This window comes from Calypte anna, chromosome 2 (genome assembly GCF_003957555.1).
Source record: "Calypte anna isolate BGI_N300 chromosome 2, bCalAnn1_v1.p, whole genome shotgun sequence".
NCBI classification, from domain to species: Eukaryota; Metazoa; Chordata; class Aves; order Apodiformes; family Trochilidae; genus Calypte; species Calypte anna.
Genome location: NC_044245.1, coordinates 10,515,198 through 10,537,485, shown reverse-complemented (window position 1 = coordinate 10,537,485; position 22,288 = coordinate 10,515,198). Strand labels below are relative to the sequence as shown.

The following is a 22,288-nucleotide window of genomic DNA, read 5'->3' as shown; positions in this document are numbered from 1 at the left end:
TCTTTTTACTTGTACTGCAAACAAATTCTAAACTAGAAGCATATTAGTTTAGAATTGCTTACAGATGGCATATTTTAACTAGTTTGTCATTTTTTAGGTGTCTCAATTTTTGTGATCTACTTTAGAGCATTTTTAAGGGACCTGACTTTTGCAATGTACATGTGAGGGATAGTCTGAAAATCAGCTATGGTACTGCAAAATGAAAGGAATTGAAACTATGCCTGTTAATCTTTTGGGGTTGTTTTTTGGGGTTATTTTTTGTTTTGTTTTTTGGTTTTTTGGTTGGTTTGTCAGGTTGGTTTTTGGGGAGAAAATATGTTGGGACAAGAAACACTTGAAAGGATTTTCTGTAAAATATAAATGCAAATCTTGATATTTCAGGACGTTCTTGGCTATATTCTGAATGCAACTGATGCAGGTTCTGGTAACTGCAAACAAGCAACTGCCCTAAGAGCCTTCAGCCTCTTTTGCAGGTTGGGTATTCATCTTCAGAACAAGGTATGGTTATACTTTTTTTCTATAAGCTGTAGTAACAGCTGACATTGTAAGGAAATTACAAAAGAATTGGAAAGACAATTGGTAAACTTATTCTATTTTTTTCCAGTTTTCTGAAGATGGAAAAGATCCTCTCTCACTTCTGAAGCAGACAGGTGCTTGGGTAGAAAGTCAAGTTGTACCTTTTATACAAGCAAGTGGTCAAGAGGATGGCATTTTAAAACACAATAATGTTTCTGAATTAATTTTCAAGGTTAGAGGTCTCTTATAATGTAAATAGAGAGCTACCAATCTGAAAAGCCTTTTATGTAACAATTGTATACTGCAGTTTATGGAGCCCAGCAAGTGAATCAGATATAGTCCCATTGTTCTGAGGTTTTTGTACTTTTTCTATTCCTTTGATTGCTTGAAATTGCCCAATTTTTAAAATTACTTTGAGGTTAGTTATAACCTTTATATTTAAATAAAAAAATATATAAATATAACTGTGCATACCCTAGCAATTAAATCATGTAGTTGGAGGCAACAACAGCTAAAGTTTTTTCACCTACCAGTATATAAAATATATTTTTATCTTATGTTGAAGTGAGGATGGAACATGTTTTATGTTTCATGCTTGCAAAAGTGCCCACTCATGAAATCTATAACATAGCAGGTGATGTAGCCTGGGTTTCCCAAATTTTACATTTCTAGCAAGTAATTTTTGTCCTCAGTCTCTCGCCCCCAATATTAAATGCTGTGTTGATAATGTTTTATAAAGCTGCATTAACAGAAAGTTAAGAGAAATTCAGTATGCATCTTGTGCTGAGTCCCATAGAACTTTGGAAGTCAGCAGAGAAATGGGGTGTGAGTTACCTGGAAACTTGATGAGGGCAGCACTGATAGTGACCCTTAGTGACCCTTATCTTCATTTGCCCTTCAGAGAAAGCATTTGTTTATACAATTTTTTTAGTTACTTTAAAATTGTTTTCTGTTACATTCCCATGACTTATCACTCAACCCATATTGGGTTTTACACTGAGCTATGGGTCCTTTCAGAGTTTGGTCAAGGGAAAAACAGACTAATGTTGGTCACAGTCACTGTCCTTAGAACAACCCAGCTCACCCAAATCAGAGACTGATTAAAAATTCTGTGCTCCACTATGTCTGCACATTATTATTACAATCTGTTTAGTATGTAACGTGTGTCTCGAGGGAAAATCTCTTCTTGTATGCTGTTTTTAATTTTGCTGTTTGAGATAAAGATATCATATTCTGCCTCAGTAAATGTTAAGTATCAATGTCTCTGATCTGAGCCTGAGTAAAAATGATCAAGGATTTACTGCCTTTGGAGAGAAACTGTTCACTGGAGAGCAATAGAAACATTTGGGGAACTGTTTTGGAACTGTGTAACACCAAGTAGATGTACTGGCTTTAAAGGCAGCTTGGCTAAGATTTGATGGTTTTTATTATTCTTAGGTTTTGCTTATTTGTTAGTTAACATAAATAGTGTTTCTCATATACTTCTGCATCTTTGTTCTAGGCATACCTGACAGTATGTAAAGATGTCATCATGGTTGGCCTTGGTGATACCATGTTGCAAGTGAAGCTTTTAGATATGTGTCTCTTAGTTATACAAACAGGTAACATATTTTTACTAATGTCTCCATGTATATTTTAATGACTTGTGTTATATTAACAGAACTGTTGCTCTTAGAGTTTTGAAGTCTTGTTTCTTAGAAACTGGTGTTTAGAGCTTATGTTAGCTAGTACCAGTAATATGGTCAAAAGTTACAGGAGTTTTTCAGAAAGCTGATAACAAGCAGAAAACCAACCCAGAACCATGTTGCTGTGTAACTTATGATTCTTATCTGCTCTTAGATTCCAAATATTACTATATAATTACGGGGGTTTAGAAGTTTTAAAAATATATATAATTAGTGATAAATATATATTTGAGAAGTATTTATCATTATGCCTTAGGAGGCATCACTGTAGTACTATTTAAATGTGGCTCACATTTTGAAAGTTATGTAGACAGTACAATCAGAATTAGAACTAAATTCTGAAGAATCTGTAATTTGTATCCCTGTACTTCAAGAAGTGGAAGGAAAATTGCTTTTATACTTAAAATATTGATTGAAAATTTCAGCGAAAAATGCTTAGAAATTAAGTAGACAAGTCCATACTTATAAACTATAGCTATTTACGATATATAACTGAGTTTCATTCTAAGCTGATACCTGAAGGATATCTCATTACTATTTTTATATCATGTATTTAACTCTTTTTTTTTTCTAGGGAGAGGTGGCTTTTGTGTTCCAGTGTTACTGTATTCTCTAAAAGAAATTATTGAGGCTTCTGTAACTCAGAATACTGGGTCAGATGAAGTGAATAATCTTTTCCATGCTGTACAAACAGTCTTCCAGAAAGTTTTAGAATGTGTGGCACAGATACTCAAACAGCAGCATGAAGAAGGGATTCAGGTATCATTACACTTCAAATTTCTACATATCTGTAGATGAATCCATATTTTTTTCCTCAGATGTGTTAGATGTTTTGAGATTATTATTTCAGTCAACATCTTGTTAAATTTTCTAAATTTCTTCATTACCAATGTGTTCTTATCCATTGTTGGTCTCATCATGACAGAAAACTGGTAAAATAGACAACAAGGCATTCTGTTACTTATACTGAACTATCCTATCATTTAAAGATTATTAATCTTATCTGCAAATAAGTGAAATTTCTTAATACAGAGCAAAGAATTTTATTCTATATATTATGATCTTGGGATGGAGGAGAAGTGATTTTTTGGTTTTTTTTTTTCACCATAAATTATATCAGTTTCAAAATATTTATGATATCATAGAGTTCTTCATAACTTTCCATCTTCACAGAAAAGTTAGCTTCATGTATTTTATAGCAGAAATTAGGTAGTAGTAATAAGGCTGGATCACTCTAGAAAATTTGATGGTCAACTTTTCAGGACTTCTGGAAAACATTCCAGGTCTTTTTCATTACAAGCATTGTTTTCTCTTAAATGTATGTAAATACAATTCCCAAACATGTTGCTAGTTCTCTCTGATCCTTCAATAGCTTTCAAGGTGTGATTTGTACTTCTTCACAGAGAAGCAACCAAAAAAAATCTGTTTTTCTTTGGTTTTAGTTGATTCACTCTATTCAAATGCCTCTTGGAGAATTCATACATGCGGTCCAGTGCTGGCAATCATCCTGCCCAGCAGTTCACCAAGGTGTGGTCTCTACTCTCCTGGCAGCAGTAATAGCAGAGATAAATTATATGCTACAGAAGGTAAAGTTAATATTGACTTTTTTTTTTCTTCTTTATATGTATTGCCTTTTAACCAATAGATGGAATAATAAAGCTATGTTCAGAAAGTGTCATCTTTGTTCTGCAGATCAAGATTTTGTGTGGACTGGCATGGAACAAACAAATTTTATTTGGCATGCTTCGTATCATGGTGCATCTCTCAGATTTATGAATACAGTTGTGTAGAAACTGAGCTGTCCTGATACCTAATTCTCGGTCTCTGACAAAACTTTAGAAACTAGGCAGTGTTGGAGATTAACAGCCTGTTTTCTGAAGCATTCTCTCTGTATGCATTGTACACTGTTTGGCTGGGAAGGAGTTACCTTTCACCACAGTAGTCCCTTCAGTGCTGTGGTTTGAGCAATGCTTGCAGAGTGGCAAGGCTTTCTCTCTTCCCTTTGTTCCTTGCCCTAAAAAAAAGCAAGCAGACAACAGACAAGAATTTGAGAGGGGACACAGCTGAGACTGTTGACCTAAGCTGACATACCATAAAACATTGCACTCAGCAGTAAAAGCCTGGAGAATGAAGAAAAAAGAAAAAAAGGTTGTTCTAAACCCACCTTTCCTCATCTTACCCAGCATTAAGGAACTTGAAGTGAACCAAAGTGCTCTGAAAGATTCTAGTTCTCTATTCTTGGAATAGAGACCCATAAGGGTCAGGAAAAGCAGGCTGATGCCTTGCTTAGCAACTTACACATTCTCTGCTTCAATACAGATCCATTTCTCATTTTATGTTTTTTGGTCCCCCTCTACTACAGAGAAGATTATATATAAGATGATACATAGACAGAAGTTACTGTATGTGTAAGTCCAAAGAACCAATACTGTCCTTGAATGAGAAGAGTAACATTCCCAATATTCCTAATGCATGTAGTGGTAGGAGCAACTATGGCCAGAAAGCAATGGAAGCTTTGAGAACTGTCAGGAAGAGCAGAGGTTATTTAGAAGAGGCTGTATTACTGTAGTTGCTCTTCAGGTCAGAGTGCAATAACTAATACAGAAAGTACTGATTACAACAGAGCTGCTTCTAATTTTTTTCTGCTGAGCTGAGGGGCTATGGGGTGAGGGAGGCTCTTTACTTATACTGCAGGGTAGAACTTTATGGTCTTAAATGATACTTCAGATTCATACTTGTGGAGTGTGAAGGCTCACTGCAGCAAGTCACCTGAGCTGATGTTTTCCTTGCCTCCAGATCATTGTACTTGTAAATGAAAATTAATTTCTAACTATATACGTGCCATGGTATTCGGAACTTGATACCAAAAAAAGCTGACACAGGGAAATCAGAACATCACTGTCACCTAAGTTATTTTTAGATGTTATGTTTGCACACTTAAACTTGGATACACAAAGAATGCTCATTTATGTTCAGTAGGCTGTGCCTTTAGGAACAGTGAACAACAACGTAGTTAAATAAAACTTCAGAACTACTGTAAAGAATACATTGATAAAAATACTATTTATTTAGTTTTAGCCTTTTATATTTAATTTTTTTTTGTTTGTTCATGTGGAAACAATTCCATTGATGCTACTGTATTGAAGGATTCTTACAATTACTTAAGGATAGATCTTGGTTACTGGAGTTATTCAAATACTATTTTGATGTTTTCTTTGTGCATGTATTCATCTAAAACAGCTGCTCACTTTTTTCTCTTTTAGGCTTCCACTGAAAAAGACTTAACTCTACCAAAGACTAGTTCAGACCTTCCTCCTCTTTCAAGCAGTTTAATGGCCATAATCTTGAAATCAGTAAATGTTGTCAGGTAAATGTTTCTACCTTAACTTGTCCAAGGTTTTTGATAGTGTAGAACAGCTTATATGTTGAGAATAAAGTTTTAATTTCTAAATTCTAATAAATTTTTAGGATCTTGCTAAATTTACCTGCACTACTTCATAACCCCTTTCTCTTGATGTATTGCTTGTAGGTATTGATTGGAGGGCAGGTTGTGGGTCCATTTTTTTAAATGCTTCTCAGAGAACATTTTATGTACTACACTGTTCATCTTAACAAATTCTCTTCATCTTAATGAATTCCTTAATAACACATTAGTTTCCAGCTTTCATAAGGTACTTATAAACATGTCTCCTCAATACAGAGGTATTCAGATGAGAGAAAATGTTTATCAGAAATAGTATCATTCCTTTAACTGAACATTTCAAATGAGATAATAAATGTACTATAGCCATATTTAATAATATCTGAGTCTTAAAAAGCCCCTAAAAGTAGGGCTATATGATTATTTTTTTTTAAGAATTAAATTGGTTTTATTTGCTAAATTTAGTGTGTACCAGGAATACATACATACTCCATTCCAGAAGCACCATGTAGTCTTCAGTTACCCAGTAACAACTGCCTTGTCTCTTATGGTACCTTTGAAGTTATGGTGGCACCATAGCATAATCACAAACTTGTTGAGTTCAGTTCTGTTTTGAAAGAAACATGATTTCCAACATTTTTGCTTTATTTTTTCCTCAGGTCATTTTTATGTGAATTAATGGAATACATTCTCTCTGAAGAATCTGAAGGGACTTTTAGTCTTGCATCTACTGTCTGCATTCTGAATATAATTAAAGGTCAGTCAATCCCTATTTGTCTATTTTCTTTGACTTTTCTATGTACTACATTATGAAAGCTCAGTTCTTACACAATTCAACAGGTGCTATTCTCATCCTGTTTAGTTACCATTTTTCTACAGGATTTAAGGGTACAGCACTTGTAAATTATATTGTTGAGCTTTGGGCTTTCAATCATTGTGTAGTGAGTTTAAAAATACAACTGTCTGCTAATTCATAGGGTCCATCTCTATATTCTGATTTGCTGAAATTTGCAGTAATTAATCCACGACAATCAAATTTAATATCTAATATTTATTAAACAATCTCTTCTGTTTAAAAATTATGAAAAGGAGCAGAGTTTTCTTTGACAAATCATTATTTTTGTCCAACTTTTCACCATAATCATATTCCAAATAGGAAAGCACAAAGCTTCACTTCTAAAGGATATTGCACCTGCTGTTCAGAGGAAGCTGACTGCATGCAGGGATTCTGCCACAGAAGAATTGAGCAGCATGGAAAGGTAACTGTGGGAAACCAGTGTTTTCCTGTACCCTCTCTGCAATAATTGGCTGTGATTTGTACCTACACAAGACAGAGCCTTCTGGTTTAAACTACTGGTTAAACCATTGCGAGATATTGAGCACAGCACAGCATAAAATTTCCTGTCCATACAGATGCAATCTTTAGACATTTAGTTTGGGTTTTTTGCATATAATTTGAATATGTTATAACTTGATCTTGCATATTGCAGGATTTTGTTCTGTTAGCACCTGGTATAGAGCAAAGCAAGTAGGCTATATGCTATTTCTTATTACTAGAAGATTTTTCTCCCACTTTTTTGGTATTAGGTATTTGAATCAATACCTATACAGATGGTAAAAATTTAACTGAATAATCAGGATGAGTGCTTTAGCCTTAAGTGTCTCAAACTTTCTTCAGTGTAAAAACATGTTAATATTTGATTTCTGCCTAGTTATTGAGCTGCCCGTGAAATTAGAAAGCACAGACATAGAGTATGGAGAAAATGAAGTATGGTTATGAACATTTACTGAAAAATACTGAGAAAGATACTAATGTAGCACAGTGACCTGAATGTGCAGAGGCCCTTGCAGTCTTGAATTATATAAGCTGATGATCCTTACTCTTCATATTCGTTTTATATCATAGATGTAGAGTAGATAGACTTCAAATTAAAAAAGAAAACAAACCCATTTCATTTTACTCAACGTTTTCTTGCATGATCCTTCAGACCTAAGCACGTTTCCACAGTATGGATCACTGCCCTGAGGCACATTGCTCTCTGGCATGGTAATGATGAGATACAGACCTTTGGCTGCTGTGCTGTCATGGAATTAGTGTCACTGATTTAAAGCCAGTGCTGAAGTTATGAGATGCTACAGTATGAGAAGTGTGGTAGTTTATCAAGGAGACCACATGGGATATATCTCTTTCCTGTCATGATACTTCAGCTCCTTAGAGTCTGCACTTGAGCTGTGTCAGGATGCTCAAATACTGCTCTGGCAGTGCTAGAACTTCCACAAGGCTGTGGAATTGGAATTGGTTTAGAAGTGCAGAATGTAAACTGGATTTTTTCAGGAGGGAAAAAAAAAGTCTGATAGTAGGGCAATACAATATAGTAGCTGTGGTTTTTGCTAATATATGCATTCTTTCATTTCAGTCTGCTGTTATATCAGAACCCAAAAAGAATTACATAACTCTCTTTAAAGAGATTCATAATCTTAAGAAATAAACCAGAAATTTTTGTGATATTTGAGCCACTTTAGTTATATACTATGAAAACTAGACTTATTTTTCAAAAAATAAGAGAAAATTAAAAATCAAAACCAGAGCACCCTGCACTTCAATTTCCTGTCTGTCATATATAAACAGAAAACAGAAACTTTGCTGTCAAGACTTTGCTTCCCAGAGAGGACATTGTGCTCTTAAAAAAACTTGATAAAGAGACAAAAAGTCTTACTTAAACAAAGAAATAAATCACTACATAGTTGGACTTCTAAAACTCAGAGTGATTCTTCTTCCTATGTAGATTGTTTTAATTAAGTTGCTGAGTTGTGAACAAAATTTATTTTGGTTGAGACCTTGTTTAAAAACAAAATCAAACAAAAACAATTTTTCCTCGTGAAACCATTTAACACTGGATTGCCAAGTGTTCTAGTAGAACATTTTTAAAAATAATAATCTGAAAAAGAAAGATGAGCAGCAGCATATCATGATTCAGTTTGCAGTTATTCTAATTAAGACAGTGAAAAAGGCTGAGAAATAAAAGCAAATCTTATATAGACACACTAAAATGAATAATTGCTGCCACTTGAGTGCACTACTGACTATAAATTTCAGTGAGAACACGGATAATTGTGTAATGAATCTGTAGGATCAGCTCTGCCCAGTGAACAGGGACAAAATAACCTAGAAGTTGGGGCAGATGAAGAGAATAAGATGCTACACAGTGTTTCAGTTTTGTGATCTGTGAATGGTTCCCTTTGTATAATACAAAATTGATAGATGCAGATTCAATGAATAGGAATGTGATGGTGGGAAGTGCTTTTTAAAAGAATCAGAATCACAATATGATAATAAAAATCAGAGTCTTCCACACAAGTTTGCACAATTTGGAAGGACTGATGTTTTTACATGTGCGTGGGGAATTTTTTATCTCCAGAAGGGTAAAACAATTCATGTGGAGAAATTATTAGGAAAAATCTCTTCAATTATTAGTTTTTGCTTGACTAATTTCAGGTCTGTTCACACTTTCTCAGGTAGGCATAATGCTGGACCAGGCTGAGCCTCTTGTGTCATCTGACATGGCATGTGTAGTGCTGTGGTACTGGCATAATTAAAATGTGATTACATGAAGTCTGAAATGTTGTTTGTAAACTATTTTATCATCATACCTTGTTTCTCAAACCCCAGAATTCTAGTTATGATGTGCTGCAAGCTAAATCTTTGCTCACTGCTTTGAGCACGATCTTCTAATTCGCAGTGCTGCACTGATGCGTGCCAAAATCTGTTACTGTTTTTTAAACTCATCCTAATAGTATTATTACTTTTTGTTTCTGAATGCATTATCTCTTAATAAGTCCCTGAGGGATTATTTTATTTAATACCCAGGTACAGCTGGAAATAAGGACATTCTTTAATTTCCCAAGAGACTTGGCATTCTGTGCTAGCATCTTAAATTTAGGCTTAGGAGTAATCTATTACATATCAGCAAAGAAAGAAAAAAGTGAAAATGCTGCCTTGTGTAGTAATTAAGTGCTGCACTTAAACAAGGAATTGTTGCAGTAATTCAGAAGCCAAACTTATTGTAATTTAGTCATCCCTCTTCAGCTGAGTTAGCAGTTTAAGATGGCCCTGTGTGCCTGTGTGTCTATTATTTTAAAAATAGTGTTCAGGGCACTGAAAAATTGTGGGCAACATATTGTATATTGAGAGGATTTCCTCAAGAGTAGTGGCACAAATATTAGGGTTTTTTTTATAAAATGCAAATATTTATGCCTATCAAAAAAAAACCCCAAACAAACCCCCCCCAAAAAACCAAAAAACCCAAGCCTGTCAGTGTCCCATGCTCTAGAAAACAAAACATGCTATAGCATAATACCTTTGACTTAATATTTTGTGTTTACTTTCATTAGCATTATGATATAATGGTACTAGAATTTAAATTTACCTAATGGCTGTCCTGAAAGGTATTCTTTTTATCATTCAGCTAGTTTCCAAAACTTCTATTGCACTCTTATGGCATCTGTAAATACTGATTCTTTATTTCGTAAAATAACTTCGTGTATGATTTTGTCTGCCACCTATGTAAAGGTTCACTAGGAAGACACCAGGTAAAACTGACTTGAATTTGTTATTCTGAATGTGGACTCATTGTCCAGTGTGCTGCTGGTACATGGTCCAACATTACAGATTTATTGTTTTATTAGCCTTAAATTCTAGCAAAATAAAGTTTTTACAAGTAGCATTGTGTCTACAACCACAGTACTTCACTGATTATACTTATATTATAGTGCATTATAATATTCACTTATTTTGACTTTTGAGTTCCATCATGGCTTAAAGGATGTGTAGCACTTGAAAAGAGGAGCATGTGCCACACCCATGGGGGTCTGAATTTAGGGAGCTCCAACATCCAATATCCTGCTTTAAAAATACAGAGCTGCCTCTTGTATTTCAGGTCTTGGTGTTTCATGCTGAATGCCCTAACTCATCATGATTAACTGATTGAATGTGATTATTTGAGGCACCAGGCTAGGACTAGAGCAATAAGAACATGGAGGAAAAAATGCTTCAGAAATGCAGGTGACAGGATCTTTTACAAAAGAAGCATAAAGGATAAAGTGTATGATGTTTAATGGTGAAATAATGTTTTCACCAAAAACCAAAGTGCCCGTTTTTGTCTTTTGAGCATATTTTAGAGCAGTTAGAAGTTGTGTGACAATGCAATTTGAAGGCTAGGTGAGTGACTGTCAGGGAATGCAAGAAACAAAAAAAGGCCTGCCAAGTGTCAGAGCTGCCCTTTGAGATTGTTTATGTGATTATTTGTGAGACAAAGGAGTCAGAAAGGAGCTGTGATGACTGTATGCAGCTGCAGGAGGCAGCTGCTACTATGGCTATGATAGAAAGCTCAGGCTTGGGAAAAAAATGCCACAAATGAGGAGAAAAATTATGAAGATTGAAGAATGAGGGAGAAAGGAAGAAAGTACAAGAATGAAAAGTGGCCTTAGTTTATCAGTAAAGGGTTTGACTATTTATCTTTGAATAAAGAGTAAAAATGCTGTGAAAACAAGTGGGTTCTTTAAATAGATGATGATATATCAGAAAATGTGCTTGAACTGACATAGTCATTTAAAGTTGCTTGCTGTAGACTACACTAGCAAGAGATATCAACAGAAAAATGGAGTTGAACAGAAAACCAGCTGTTTCAGGAATAATTTGTAAAGACATATTTAATACTTAAACTAACACAGAATAACTTGTCAGAGAAGTCATACTGTAGCTATACTCTGAGAATCAAACAATCAAGGACTGATATAGCATATCTAATCTGTTATGCATTTTTTTTATGCCATTTCAGAATCCTGTATCAATCATCCCTGAAAGTTCTGGAGGAATATTTGAATCCATGACCAGGTGGAAACTTTTGTCATGAAAATTAAAGGAAGGAAGACATATTGTTTTTTAAAAAAATGCTGTCTTGTAAACTTATTAATAGCTAAATTTTGCTTTCTTCTGTACATTTAAAGCTGGCAAAATGTATAAAGCTATATTAAAATAATGTAATAGTAAGGATTTTTTAAATAGTTGTAAAGAGGTTATTCTGTATAAAGTGTATTAAATGAGGGGTTTTGTTTTTGTAAAACAAATAATAATTGTATCTTATATACTTCGAAATTAAAGTTACCATCAGACTTGAAGAATTAATGACACTCCAAAGTCAGATTGAAAGCCTAGGGACTGTCCTCAGGACAGCTGCTGTTGCCAATACTATTTAACATTTTTATTAAAAGCTGAGGTGACAGAATGAAACACAACCTCTCTGGGAACAGATGACACCAAGGAGGGAGCAACAGCCATTGAACCAAGGGGCAGGCTGTCCCATTCAATAAGATCCTGACAAGCTGGATTTAAGGATCAGCAACTTTCATGATGTTCAACAAAGACACCTGCTCTTTTACCTTGAAACATGATCCTGTGAACCAGCATAGCAAGTGCAGAGAGGCATCCTTCACCTGCCTGCATGAGGATTAAGAAAAAGACACTTCTCAGAGATACAGATGAAAAGAGGCATCACAAACAATTTGCAGCAAGATAAAATCTTGTTGATTATAAGGAAAAAAAAATTATTAGATTGAATTGAAACTGGGAAAGGAACAAACTGCTCAGAGAGGCTGTGGAACATCCATTCTTGGAGATGCACTGAACTTGTCTGATAAGTCCCTTATCATTGTGTCATAATTTCGAGGTTAGCTTTGCTTAAATGGAGGATTGCACTAGATTATCTCTTGAGCTGCCTCTCAACTCAAATATTAAGTTGATTTGGTGGCAGTGTACCGAAAGGGTAATTCCCTAGCTATTAAACATACACTTGATAAATACAAAAGTTAAATTATTTTATATTTAGCTGTTTTAATAAATTAATACTAATGATGCTGACAATGCAGCCATGTAAGCCACTTAGTTTTGTTCATGCAACCAGATGCTCTCCTAAAACTAGTAATAGAGTGCTAATTACAGAATGCTATTTTGCCTTACCTAAGATATTTGTAATTGGATGTCTAAGATCATGGTGTTCCTTAACCCCAGCAGGCAGCTCAGTGCCACGGAGTGAGCTGCTCATTCACTCCTTTCACTGGTGGCACAGGGAAGGAATTTGTAAGGGTAAAAGGGAGAAAGACACTCATGGTTGAGATAAAAACAGTGTAATCATTAAAAAGAAATAATATAATACATTTTTTTAAACTGTAAGGAAGAGAGGAAAAAACTAAGTGGAAAATAAAATCCAAGGAAGGCAAGTGATGCAAATAAAAGCAACTGCTTGTCACCAACTGACCCACCAGTCCCAGAGCAGTGTCCCACTTTGCCCTCAAACCACCCACTTACCCCATTTTAGTGCTGAGCATGACATGATGTGGGATGTCCCTCTGGGCACTTGGGGTCAGCTTCCCAGCTATGTCCCCTCAGCTTCTTGTGCACTCCCCCCCTTCTCACTGGAGGGGCAGCAGGGGGAGCAGAGAAGGCACTCAGGGTAAGTACTACTCAGAAATGACAAACCATCCCTGTATTACCAACACTGTTTTCAGCACAAAGCCAACACATAGCCCTGCACTACCTAGGATGAAAAACCAACCAACCCAGCACAGCTCATGCTCTACTTTTGTCTTGGAATGAGATCTAACAGGAATCCTCACAAAATGATTAGGTTAAAGACTACAAGTAGCATCGTGTCACCAGCTTAGACTAGACTGGGTATCTAACATTTATGGCTAAGTGAGGTGATTATCCCTGTGGCTCTGCAAATGCCCTGTTGAGGCCTCCAATTTAACTGAGTGGCACTAAAACAGAAATTAGCAAATTTAGCCAAATTAGGATACACTCCTTATTCTTGATTGAGATTTCTACATATGCTGTACCCTCATCTATCTAAACAGACACCTGCTGTGCTGGTTTTCATTCTGTGTTTTTTCTAGTACCTGCTCTGCCAAGTGCAGTGGACCACCTTTATCCTGCTTTACTTCAAACTCTTACTTGACTTAGTGCATAAGGCTTCCCTACTGGATTAAAGGCTTATTTAGCTGGAATATTGATATTTAAAAGCGATCACAATCTGAATAAACAACCGTCAGGCTTTGCAACTGGAAAATCAAGAGTTCCAGAAGATTTACCTTATCCACAACAGTAGCCTTAGCCAAAAAAACTAATGCTGCCACAGCAGGCATCCGTAGATCTGCCAACTATTTATCTATCAACATCTTTATAAAAACTGTGTTCTTTGGCCTTCATTCTTCTACATCTGTTAACAGGCAGGTGTTCCAGTAATGGCCTTTTAAATCTTCTGATTATACAAATTACTTAATGAATATGTAAATCACAGAGGTTTTTTTCCATGCTTCTCAGTCTTTCAGTATTTGCTCATATTGTTAGATTAGCAGAGAATCTGAATTTACTGCCTTGTTTTTCCTCAGGGTGTAATATTGTATTTTTAGTTTTCACTTTTCATGGAATACCTGTTGCAGATACATTATCCCCGAACTTCAAAGAAAGAAGGGTAATGCCAGCATCAGAAATATGCAGATCTCTTCTGAAGAACTCCACATTGATATTGCTAAAAAGGGTAAGAAAAATTCACGATAAACCTTTGTCCTCCTGGAGGCAGGTACACAAATGGTTCTCAAGAATGTTGAAATCACTGTGCATTAGTGGTGCATCTGGTGTCACATTTCAGCTCAATTTCTAGTCCAGCTCTATTTTACTTGCTCTGACAGATGAAAAAACATTGGCTTTTCTGCAACACATGCAATGATGTTCTTAGGAGTTTGAGGGTTTTGTTGCTGTTCTCCATGCAAATTAAGTGTTGCTAAAATGTTAAATGCTCACACCTCATTTCTGTTTCAAAGATACAAATAAATAGGATGTGAATTAAGCTGAGTTATCTTAGAAACCTGTATAACTTTTTTTTTGTTTTTTTAAATGGAAAGTGTGCTGCTAAAGTGTTATTTGGGGAAAGGGGCTTGTCAGTTTTTGTTATGGAACAGTTTTGATACTCAGCCAGCTGCAGTATATTATCTATGTCTGAAAACTTTCTATTGGGATCTGCTCAGGTTTTTCAAGAACTTGAATAAAATTACTTAAAGTATGAACAAGATCACGACATCCTAAAATACTCCTTTAAGCAATCAGCATTGGCAGCCACTGTAAATATACAGCTGCCTGAATAATAAATTTTCTGGTCATTAGTTGCACCTGTAAGTTGCATGCCTGTAGGTGTCCCCTTCATGTATATATATTCTGTGTAAATATTACCAAAGAAAGCAAGAGCTTTAAACTATTTGCAGAAGTCTTCTGTATTTTTTATTTTACTTGTAAGGATTGGTCCATTTTTTGATAAAGTCAATTTGCTCTGTTTTCTGGCCAGGAAACAAAGTCCAAGCAGTTTTCCATCTATTGCAGCTTCAAGTTGTGGAGCTAAACTAAAACCAGAAGCTCTCAAGATTGTTCCTTAGCAAATAAATGTCTTCAGGTATGTATCCACAAACTTCCAGACTTGGAAAGGAAATAACCCACCTTGCACCTGCTGTTTACTCCCATGACAGCTGCAACTCACTTTGCATTTAAACTCACAAGTGCTGCTGCTGTCAAGTGCTTTGAAGCCTTCTGCCTTACAGAGGGAAATCAGAGACTAACTTGGATAAGTCTGTCACCTCACCTGGTAACTGCTAATTGAAGAATACTTAAAATGATGACTGCAATGTGAAATGAGGAGATACATCAGCTATCTTGCAGATTTATTTCCCAATCTGTTCCACTGTCTTCTGAACAAAGACCACTGTATCAAGTCCTGCTGTGTCTGTGCTGGGAGTAGCTGTAGTGGTAGCTACTCATGGCTTAGTACTTATGTCTGGACAAGCAGCTGGTCAAGGGCAGCTCTCAGGAACAGCTGCAAAACTTTCCCCAGGCAGCCAGCACTTCTTCAGTTTCATTAAGCCACTGCAAATAGGCACAAATCTTGCCTAATCTACTTCAGATAAGACTTCTTAGTCCTGGGTTCTGTGTAGCTACACTGCTGCTTGTCTGAGCATGACCCCAGGCTTCAAAATGTGAAGAAATTCTAACTTTAAATTACTCAGCAATCGCTGGGATATTTTTACTGGGTTAGGTTGTGCAGCACAGGTGTGTCCTTAGTTTTCTCTAATAGCAGTGGGTCATTTGTCTTGGTCCAGTTCCATGCCATGGTTCTAAAAAAGCTGCAGAAATTGTGCTTTAGTACTTGAGGAACTTCAGCAGTGGAAATTTGCTTTTTGTTCTATCTGTTATCTTTTTTTAAAAACAGTATCTTAGCAGGAGTTTTGTAACTATTATTTTCTTAATGCTTATGACTCTAGGAAGTAGAAGCTTTTACCAACCTTTTCCTCCTGCATTATTTATTTTTTTAATGAGAGGACAAGCTTGTTCTCAGCAAAATACTCTGGTTCTCAAACATATGACTTACACTTATTTATTTAATGATGTGAAAATGACATAAGTTTTTACTAAAAACTTTCCATGTAAAATTCTAGTCATTTGATTGCTATTGGTGTCAACTTTGTCCCAGTTTCAAATATATGTTCAAATTTGATTAGCTTATAAGGGTTTTTTTGTACTGTCACTAATGAAAATATGAAATAAGGTGCCATTTTAAAACATCATGAGTAATTCCTATGCAGCTTAAACTATTTCCCTCTTCCAATCAATTAGTTCCTTAGTCATCTTACTTTTCCTATAATAATCCTTGTCTTGAGTTAATAACTTTTTTATGTTCTGCAGTAATAGGTACTTTGCTGCAATGCCTTACATTTTAAGTAAGTACATCTTAAGTATATTTTAGCAGTTCTTGCTGGAAAGGTGCATGAATCCTGTAGAACCATATGCCTGAAGGACATGGAGGACAGAGCCAGCCCATCCCTCATTTGGGTTCTTTGCAATGTCTGGTGACACATTTTCTGCCTTTGGGGTATTAAACACATAAATTGCGTTAGCTCTACTTTCATATGAAGAAAAATATTGGCATTTTCCCCCTTTTTTTTCCTCAATGTAGCATCCTCACTTAGCAAATGCCTAAAATGATACCTGAGTACCAGTTTAATAGCAAGAAACAGGCTTCATGGCCTGGCCCTTCTGAAATCTTGCCATGACTATAAAAAAAGGAAAGTATCAGTGACTCTATTTCCTCAGAATAACATCTAAAGGAAAAGACAGCACTGTTTCCTCAGTTCAGTCCACACTGGATTCCTGCAATATTCAAACTCCAGGACAGTAGCAAAAATATCTGAGATACTGTAAGGTGTACTATATATCTATGACCCAAGAATCTGATTTGTAAATTATTAGAAAGTGGGTTTGCTAACTTTCAGTGCTTGACAGATTTTATTTTTTAAGCTTTTTTTCAAATGTCTGCTATGGTCAGAATTAAAAAAGTTATGTATAGACTGAAAAAGAGGTAAATAAAAGTAGCCCATCTGCAATGAACTTGAGAATTGTTTGATTTAAGAAAATGAGAGAACTTCTCAAGCAATTTTCAGACAGCCTCCTGATTCCCTGATTTGGTCTGCACTGGCATCAACAGCAATGTTTGGCACCTGAGCCACCCATCACAGGTCAGACAGTCTCTGGGGAATTCTTCTCTTCCCACTTAAGATTCCAGAGCCTGAAATTGCCTTAGAGAGATCAGGGAATCTGGGTGGCAGTTATTAATTTGTCAGTGTGTCCACAGACTGAATGCTCAAAAGCAGATTTGTTTCAATGGGATCTAACATTAGAAATCATTGTGCAATATGCTGAAAGACTCTTCTATGCAGTTAGCACATCTGAACAGGTGTGATGCTTTTGGCTCTGGAAATACATAGACTTTGTGGAAAAAAAATGTGTATGGAAAGAGTTAGTTTTGGGTTTTTTTTTAAATTATGATGAGAGGAAAGAGGAGAATTATTTTTTCCCAAACCTACTGAGAAGACCACCTTTGCCCCTCTAGCTCTCAGCCTTCCTGATGCAGTCCAAGTTTAGGGCAGCTCTTTTACCTTTAATTTTATTTAACAAGTTTTTTTTTGTATTAGTATTTTTTCTAACTGTGTTTAATGTAATTCTTGCCAGTAGAATTTTGTACTTTTGCCACATTTTCACCATGATACTCATTCTCCATTGGTAATATAGGGGATTTAATGATAGAATACTAAATATCCTTCATAAACCTCAAGGCAGGAACTTTGTTCATCTGCTTCATGGATCATCTAGAGAAATTCCCCTCTCACAGGGGAGAACTTCAGCTCCTGATGGTGAAATTCTTCTGAGTGCAGTGGGGCACAGGCCAGACCCAGATGCCAGATGGTTTCTCCTGAAGCACACAGGGGCTCTGTGAGGGAAGCAACTCACCTGGACAATCCCAGGTCTGACTGCCCTCCCTAGTCCTTGCTGGGATGGTCCTGTGTGGCTGCTATTGCTCAGCCACCCTCATCCCTTGGTAGAATGGCTGGGATATAAAGTGGGTGGGATATAAAAATACTCCTGGCATAGTTTTGTTTCCCCCTTGCTCCCTTTTTTTAAAAAGTTCTACAGGCTAGGAGCTGCTAATTTCATCATAATGTTCTCAGATCAAAGAGGCTAAGTGGGGGTGAGGATGGCATAAGGAGATATGGATTTTTTAATAGAAAGAGTTTTCAGATAGTGGCTTGCTTTTTCTAAGTTGGTAGCCACCCCTTGGCTTTACCCGGAGCAGTGCATCACATTCAATACTATTGCATATGAAAATAATTTTGTTTGAGTCAACCTACTTAGCCATATACAATAGAAGCTTTATTATACAGAGGAGATAAGTTCTTGGAAAATGCTCAGCCTTGGAGAAGGATCCCCTTGAGAAGACAAGTAAATGTTTTTGTTTGGTCTTAGATGCTCTGTTGGAACACTCTGAACTACAACATGGATCAAAGAGAAGGCTTTTTAAAGCAGTGATTTAGAACTGAAAAAGAGCATCTTGTCTCTTCTATTATTCAACTTCTAATAGTTTCACCAAAACCCATGACTGTTCTTAATATAATCTTCTACTTTAGAGGACACATAATGTAATTTCAGTGTAGTCCAAACAGTGTTGCTTCCCCCAGCTGTCATTACCATGAACTTTCCCTAATTTTATTTTTTTCTGGTCAAGGCATACCCTCAGTAAACCTTCTTTTAAAACAAACACATCATAGGCAATGGTCCAAGCAGTCTTGTACTCCAAGATATCAGAATGCCTTGAGCGAGATTTTCTTCCTTTTTTTTCTCTAGAAACTATGTACTTGATTTCTTTTGTTATTTGCTTGCTTTGAACATAGCCTCTGTCAATAAGTATTAAGCTATAAAACAGAAGTGAAGATAATCTGAGCTCAGGTGTGCTTGCTCAGTTATGAGTTGCTATCAAACATATTGTTCAGTTGTAGATTTCCTCCCAGTATATTTCTCAACAACACTCCAAGTGTGTAGTCATACATCAGCTATAGCAAATACTCCAGTTGCTAGGTCACCACAAGCTTTGTATCTGTCTATTACAGTAAGTAGGACAACAGTGTTTCCTGGATAGAACATAAAGAGGTGATGAGCCTAACGCAGAAGCATATTCTGTCTTCAGCAATAAGCAGGCAAAGCAACAGTGACATGCAGGACAATAAAATGGAGGGGAGCACAAGTGGCTTCTTGACTTGTATTCTAGAAATACAAGCTGGAAAATGCACTTTGTGAAACCAGATCATCCTTCCTACATACCACGTGAAAGCAGGTTTAAGAACACTACCAGAACTGAAAAGTCAGCCACTGAAAAGTCAGGAAGTATCAAATGAAGTTGTGCACAGCTTTAACCTCCCCTTTGATTACATGTCAATGGACACGATATCCTTAATAGCACTGAGACAAATTATTAATTCCACATAAACTGCTCCCTTCTCAGTGGTCGGTCTGGATCTTCCCCGTGGCTGAATCAAAGACTTTGCTGTCGATAACACAGCAAACATTCTGTGCTTTTTCTTCACTCATTGTTTAACAAACATCTCTATACTTAATCTGCTGCATGCTAATCATACACAGCTCTAAGGACAAAACCATTGAGTTCCACAGATGCGTTACTATGGCACTACTCACTGCAGCTTGGGAATTCTGCAATCAGTCCTCTATCTTTCCAACTCTCTGTAGGTTTCTTTATCACCGTTTTACTAAAGTGCAGCGAGACCAAGTTAAAAAATACCTATGAATTTGGGGAAGCACACTTCAAAGCACCTGTCTCCAGCTGCAGTTGTGCTCAGACCTTCAGCTTCCCAAGCCAGATGCAGAAAGTGAGGGACGTGCAACCAGAGCTTCCCAGCAGCTTTAATCAGCTACAGGTTTCTTCTTTCAGAATGAAAAGTGCAGTAATCTCATTCATCCTTTAATTCAGCACAAGAGGAGTGGATATCTCAAGGAATTAATTATTGGTTGTGAAAACCATTCACCAAGTATCAAATCTATAGATTTGCAAAGATAGATTAGAATATTTTAGGTGTTTCTGAGCTCTCTCGCATTAAAAGTACCCAATTAATTAAAAAATTTGGCTTCCCATTGACATTTCAAATCAATCTTGATCAATGGCATCAAAATCTCATTATTCATTGCACACCTAGAGGTTTCAATCTAGTTTTAAAAGAACATGATCCTATTTGAAAAAAACATGTACTAATGTCTAATCATTTAATCTGGATATACCATCTTGATATGCTCAGATGGCAGGGTTTTTCAGTCGTGCTAAGCACTTTAAGCACCCATGAAAACAAGCAAGAATTCACTTGAGTTTGATTTTGAAATCTCTCTCCAGTTATGTCAAAATAGGCAAGTCACAGTTTAGCTTAGTATTGGTCTGAAGTGATGGTGGGCATTAGCAATAAATCAGTTTCTCAGTTAAAAGGCACCAGTTCTAGTGCAGGTGAGCCACCCATCCCCAAGAGTTCAGCTTCATCATCATTGTATCCACATCCTGAGACACTGGAGGTCTGTTCCTCACAGGTTCTGAACATCCATACATTGCTCCATGTGGCCATACTCACAAGTTGCTTCATGCAACCTCTTCAAGCAGTTTTATATCAAATACAACTTCAGCTCCCTACTTAATGCAAGTATCATCAGAAGAAGTATTTGAACAAATCAGATGAAATTTGTAATGAACCTCAGATGAATCTGGGTTCAATCCAGACCAGCAAATCCCTACATTTACAGAAGCTGCTCTGTCCAGCATCCCTAGCAAACCAGAAGAGATTATAGAAATTTACCTCACAAGCTCAAAGTGCCATCCAAACTGAACTGCCTGATCTGGTACTGAGGATCTCTACAGCCTCAGAAGTCAGCTCAAAGCACACAACCCTTTGAGCTTATATACACAGATGTTTGGGTCTTCAGTTAATGTAAGTCACATTTATAGTTTTCAGTTAAGCCACAACTCCTGCTATTCTCACAGGTAATTTTCTCTAGCTGCATTTCATCTCTCAAGCCCTGAACACTCCATTTTAGGCTCCTTTCCAACAGCTCTTTCCAGCAACACATAAAAGCCATTATCATTCAGTTGCAGTATAGGGAATAAAAGACGAGCTCACAGCTTACCAGTCATAACTAAAATCAACCTACTTCTTTTCCTTTCCTTTTTAAAACCCTATCAGTTATACAGTGAATATTTGTACTGCTATAGAGAGAGTTATGTGATTTTAACTCTCAGTAATCCAGACTTCTCTACAGTTTCTCATCCTCTAAACACACTTACTGTGTCAGGAAGTGGATGGCTTTTTAGACGTGCTGCTTATTGCAGGACAAGTCCTTCAGACTCAACAGCTTTAAAATATTAACTATTTTAATGCTGTTTTTTAAAAAATGTGTACATGGAATAAGTGATATGTTTTCTCTTAATGACAGAGTTGAATACATAAAATTACAAAATCATGCATATACTTTTTCAACATACATAAATCAAAGGAAGTGAGCATAGTGCAAAATTTCTAGTAACATTTTTGATATTTTTTAATCCCAAGAGCTATTACAACCTCTACAATACAGTGGTGATAACCGCTCCCCTTCCCTCCAATTTAAAAATAAATCTTGTAACTTTAAAATTTCCATCAATAATAGGGAATTAAAAATTAAAAATATTCCAGGGAATGAATGTGTGAACAGCTCCTCAGTCACTGTTCGAAGAGTGTCTTTGCCAGATCATCCTGAAGATGGTCCAGTGCTCATCAGCTGCCTGAAACAGAGTTTATGGTTGCTCATCCCAGTAATATGCACAATGGCAGTTAGCACTCTTCCTCTTGTAACCATGGCACTCTGAAATGTGTCTCTAGAGATATTTTTTCTGGCCTTAATTTTCACAGTCTTCTGAAATAAGTCCTCAAATCACAAGCAAGATGCAGGAAGATTACTGCTGCTCAACCATCTCTTTCTTCCCCCAGAAAAGCATAGCAAAGGTTATGCATGCAGCACTAAGCCTCCAAAAAACTCCCTTTGTGTCTGCATATTCATCTACAGGCTGTCGCAGTGAGAGTTTGATGCAAACAGATGCGAGACGGAGACTCAGTTTGATGCAAACAAATGTCCAACTTTATTGAATCAGAAGGCAATATTTATACACTAATCTAAGAGCTAATGCCACGTATACATATTGCTGATTGG

At 36.4% G+C, this 22,288-nt stretch overlaps 1 protein-coding gene across 1 annotated transcript in view; it reads left to right on the top strand.

Moving 5' to 3' along the window:
* The window catches only part of NCAPG2 (non-SMC condensin II complex subunit G2), a 35,353-nt gene extending 23,842 nt beyond the window's left edge, over positions 1 to 11,511 (top strand). Inside the window, exons 20-28 of the mRNA XM_030445511.1 lie at positions 382 to 498; positions 605 to 748; positions 2,018 to 2,117; positions 2,776 to 2,960; positions 3,644 to 3,787; positions 5,465 to 5,568; positions 6,282 to 6,379; positions 6,779 to 6,881; positions 11,460 to 11,511. Coding sequence (XP_030301371.1) covers positions 382 to 498; positions 605 to 748; positions 2,018 to 2,117; positions 2,776 to 2,960; positions 3,644 to 3,787; positions 5,465 to 5,568; positions 6,282 to 6,379; positions 6,779 to 6,881; positions 11,460 to 11,511 — 1,047 coding nt within the window. The remainder of the gene's footprint in view (positions 1 to 381; positions 499 to 604; positions 749 to 2,017; positions 2,118 to 2,775; positions 2,961 to 3,643; positions 3,788 to 5,464; positions 5,569 to 6,281; positions 6,380 to 6,778; positions 6,882 to 11,459) is intronic.
* Positions 11,512 to 22,288: the final 10,777 nt, after the last annotated feature.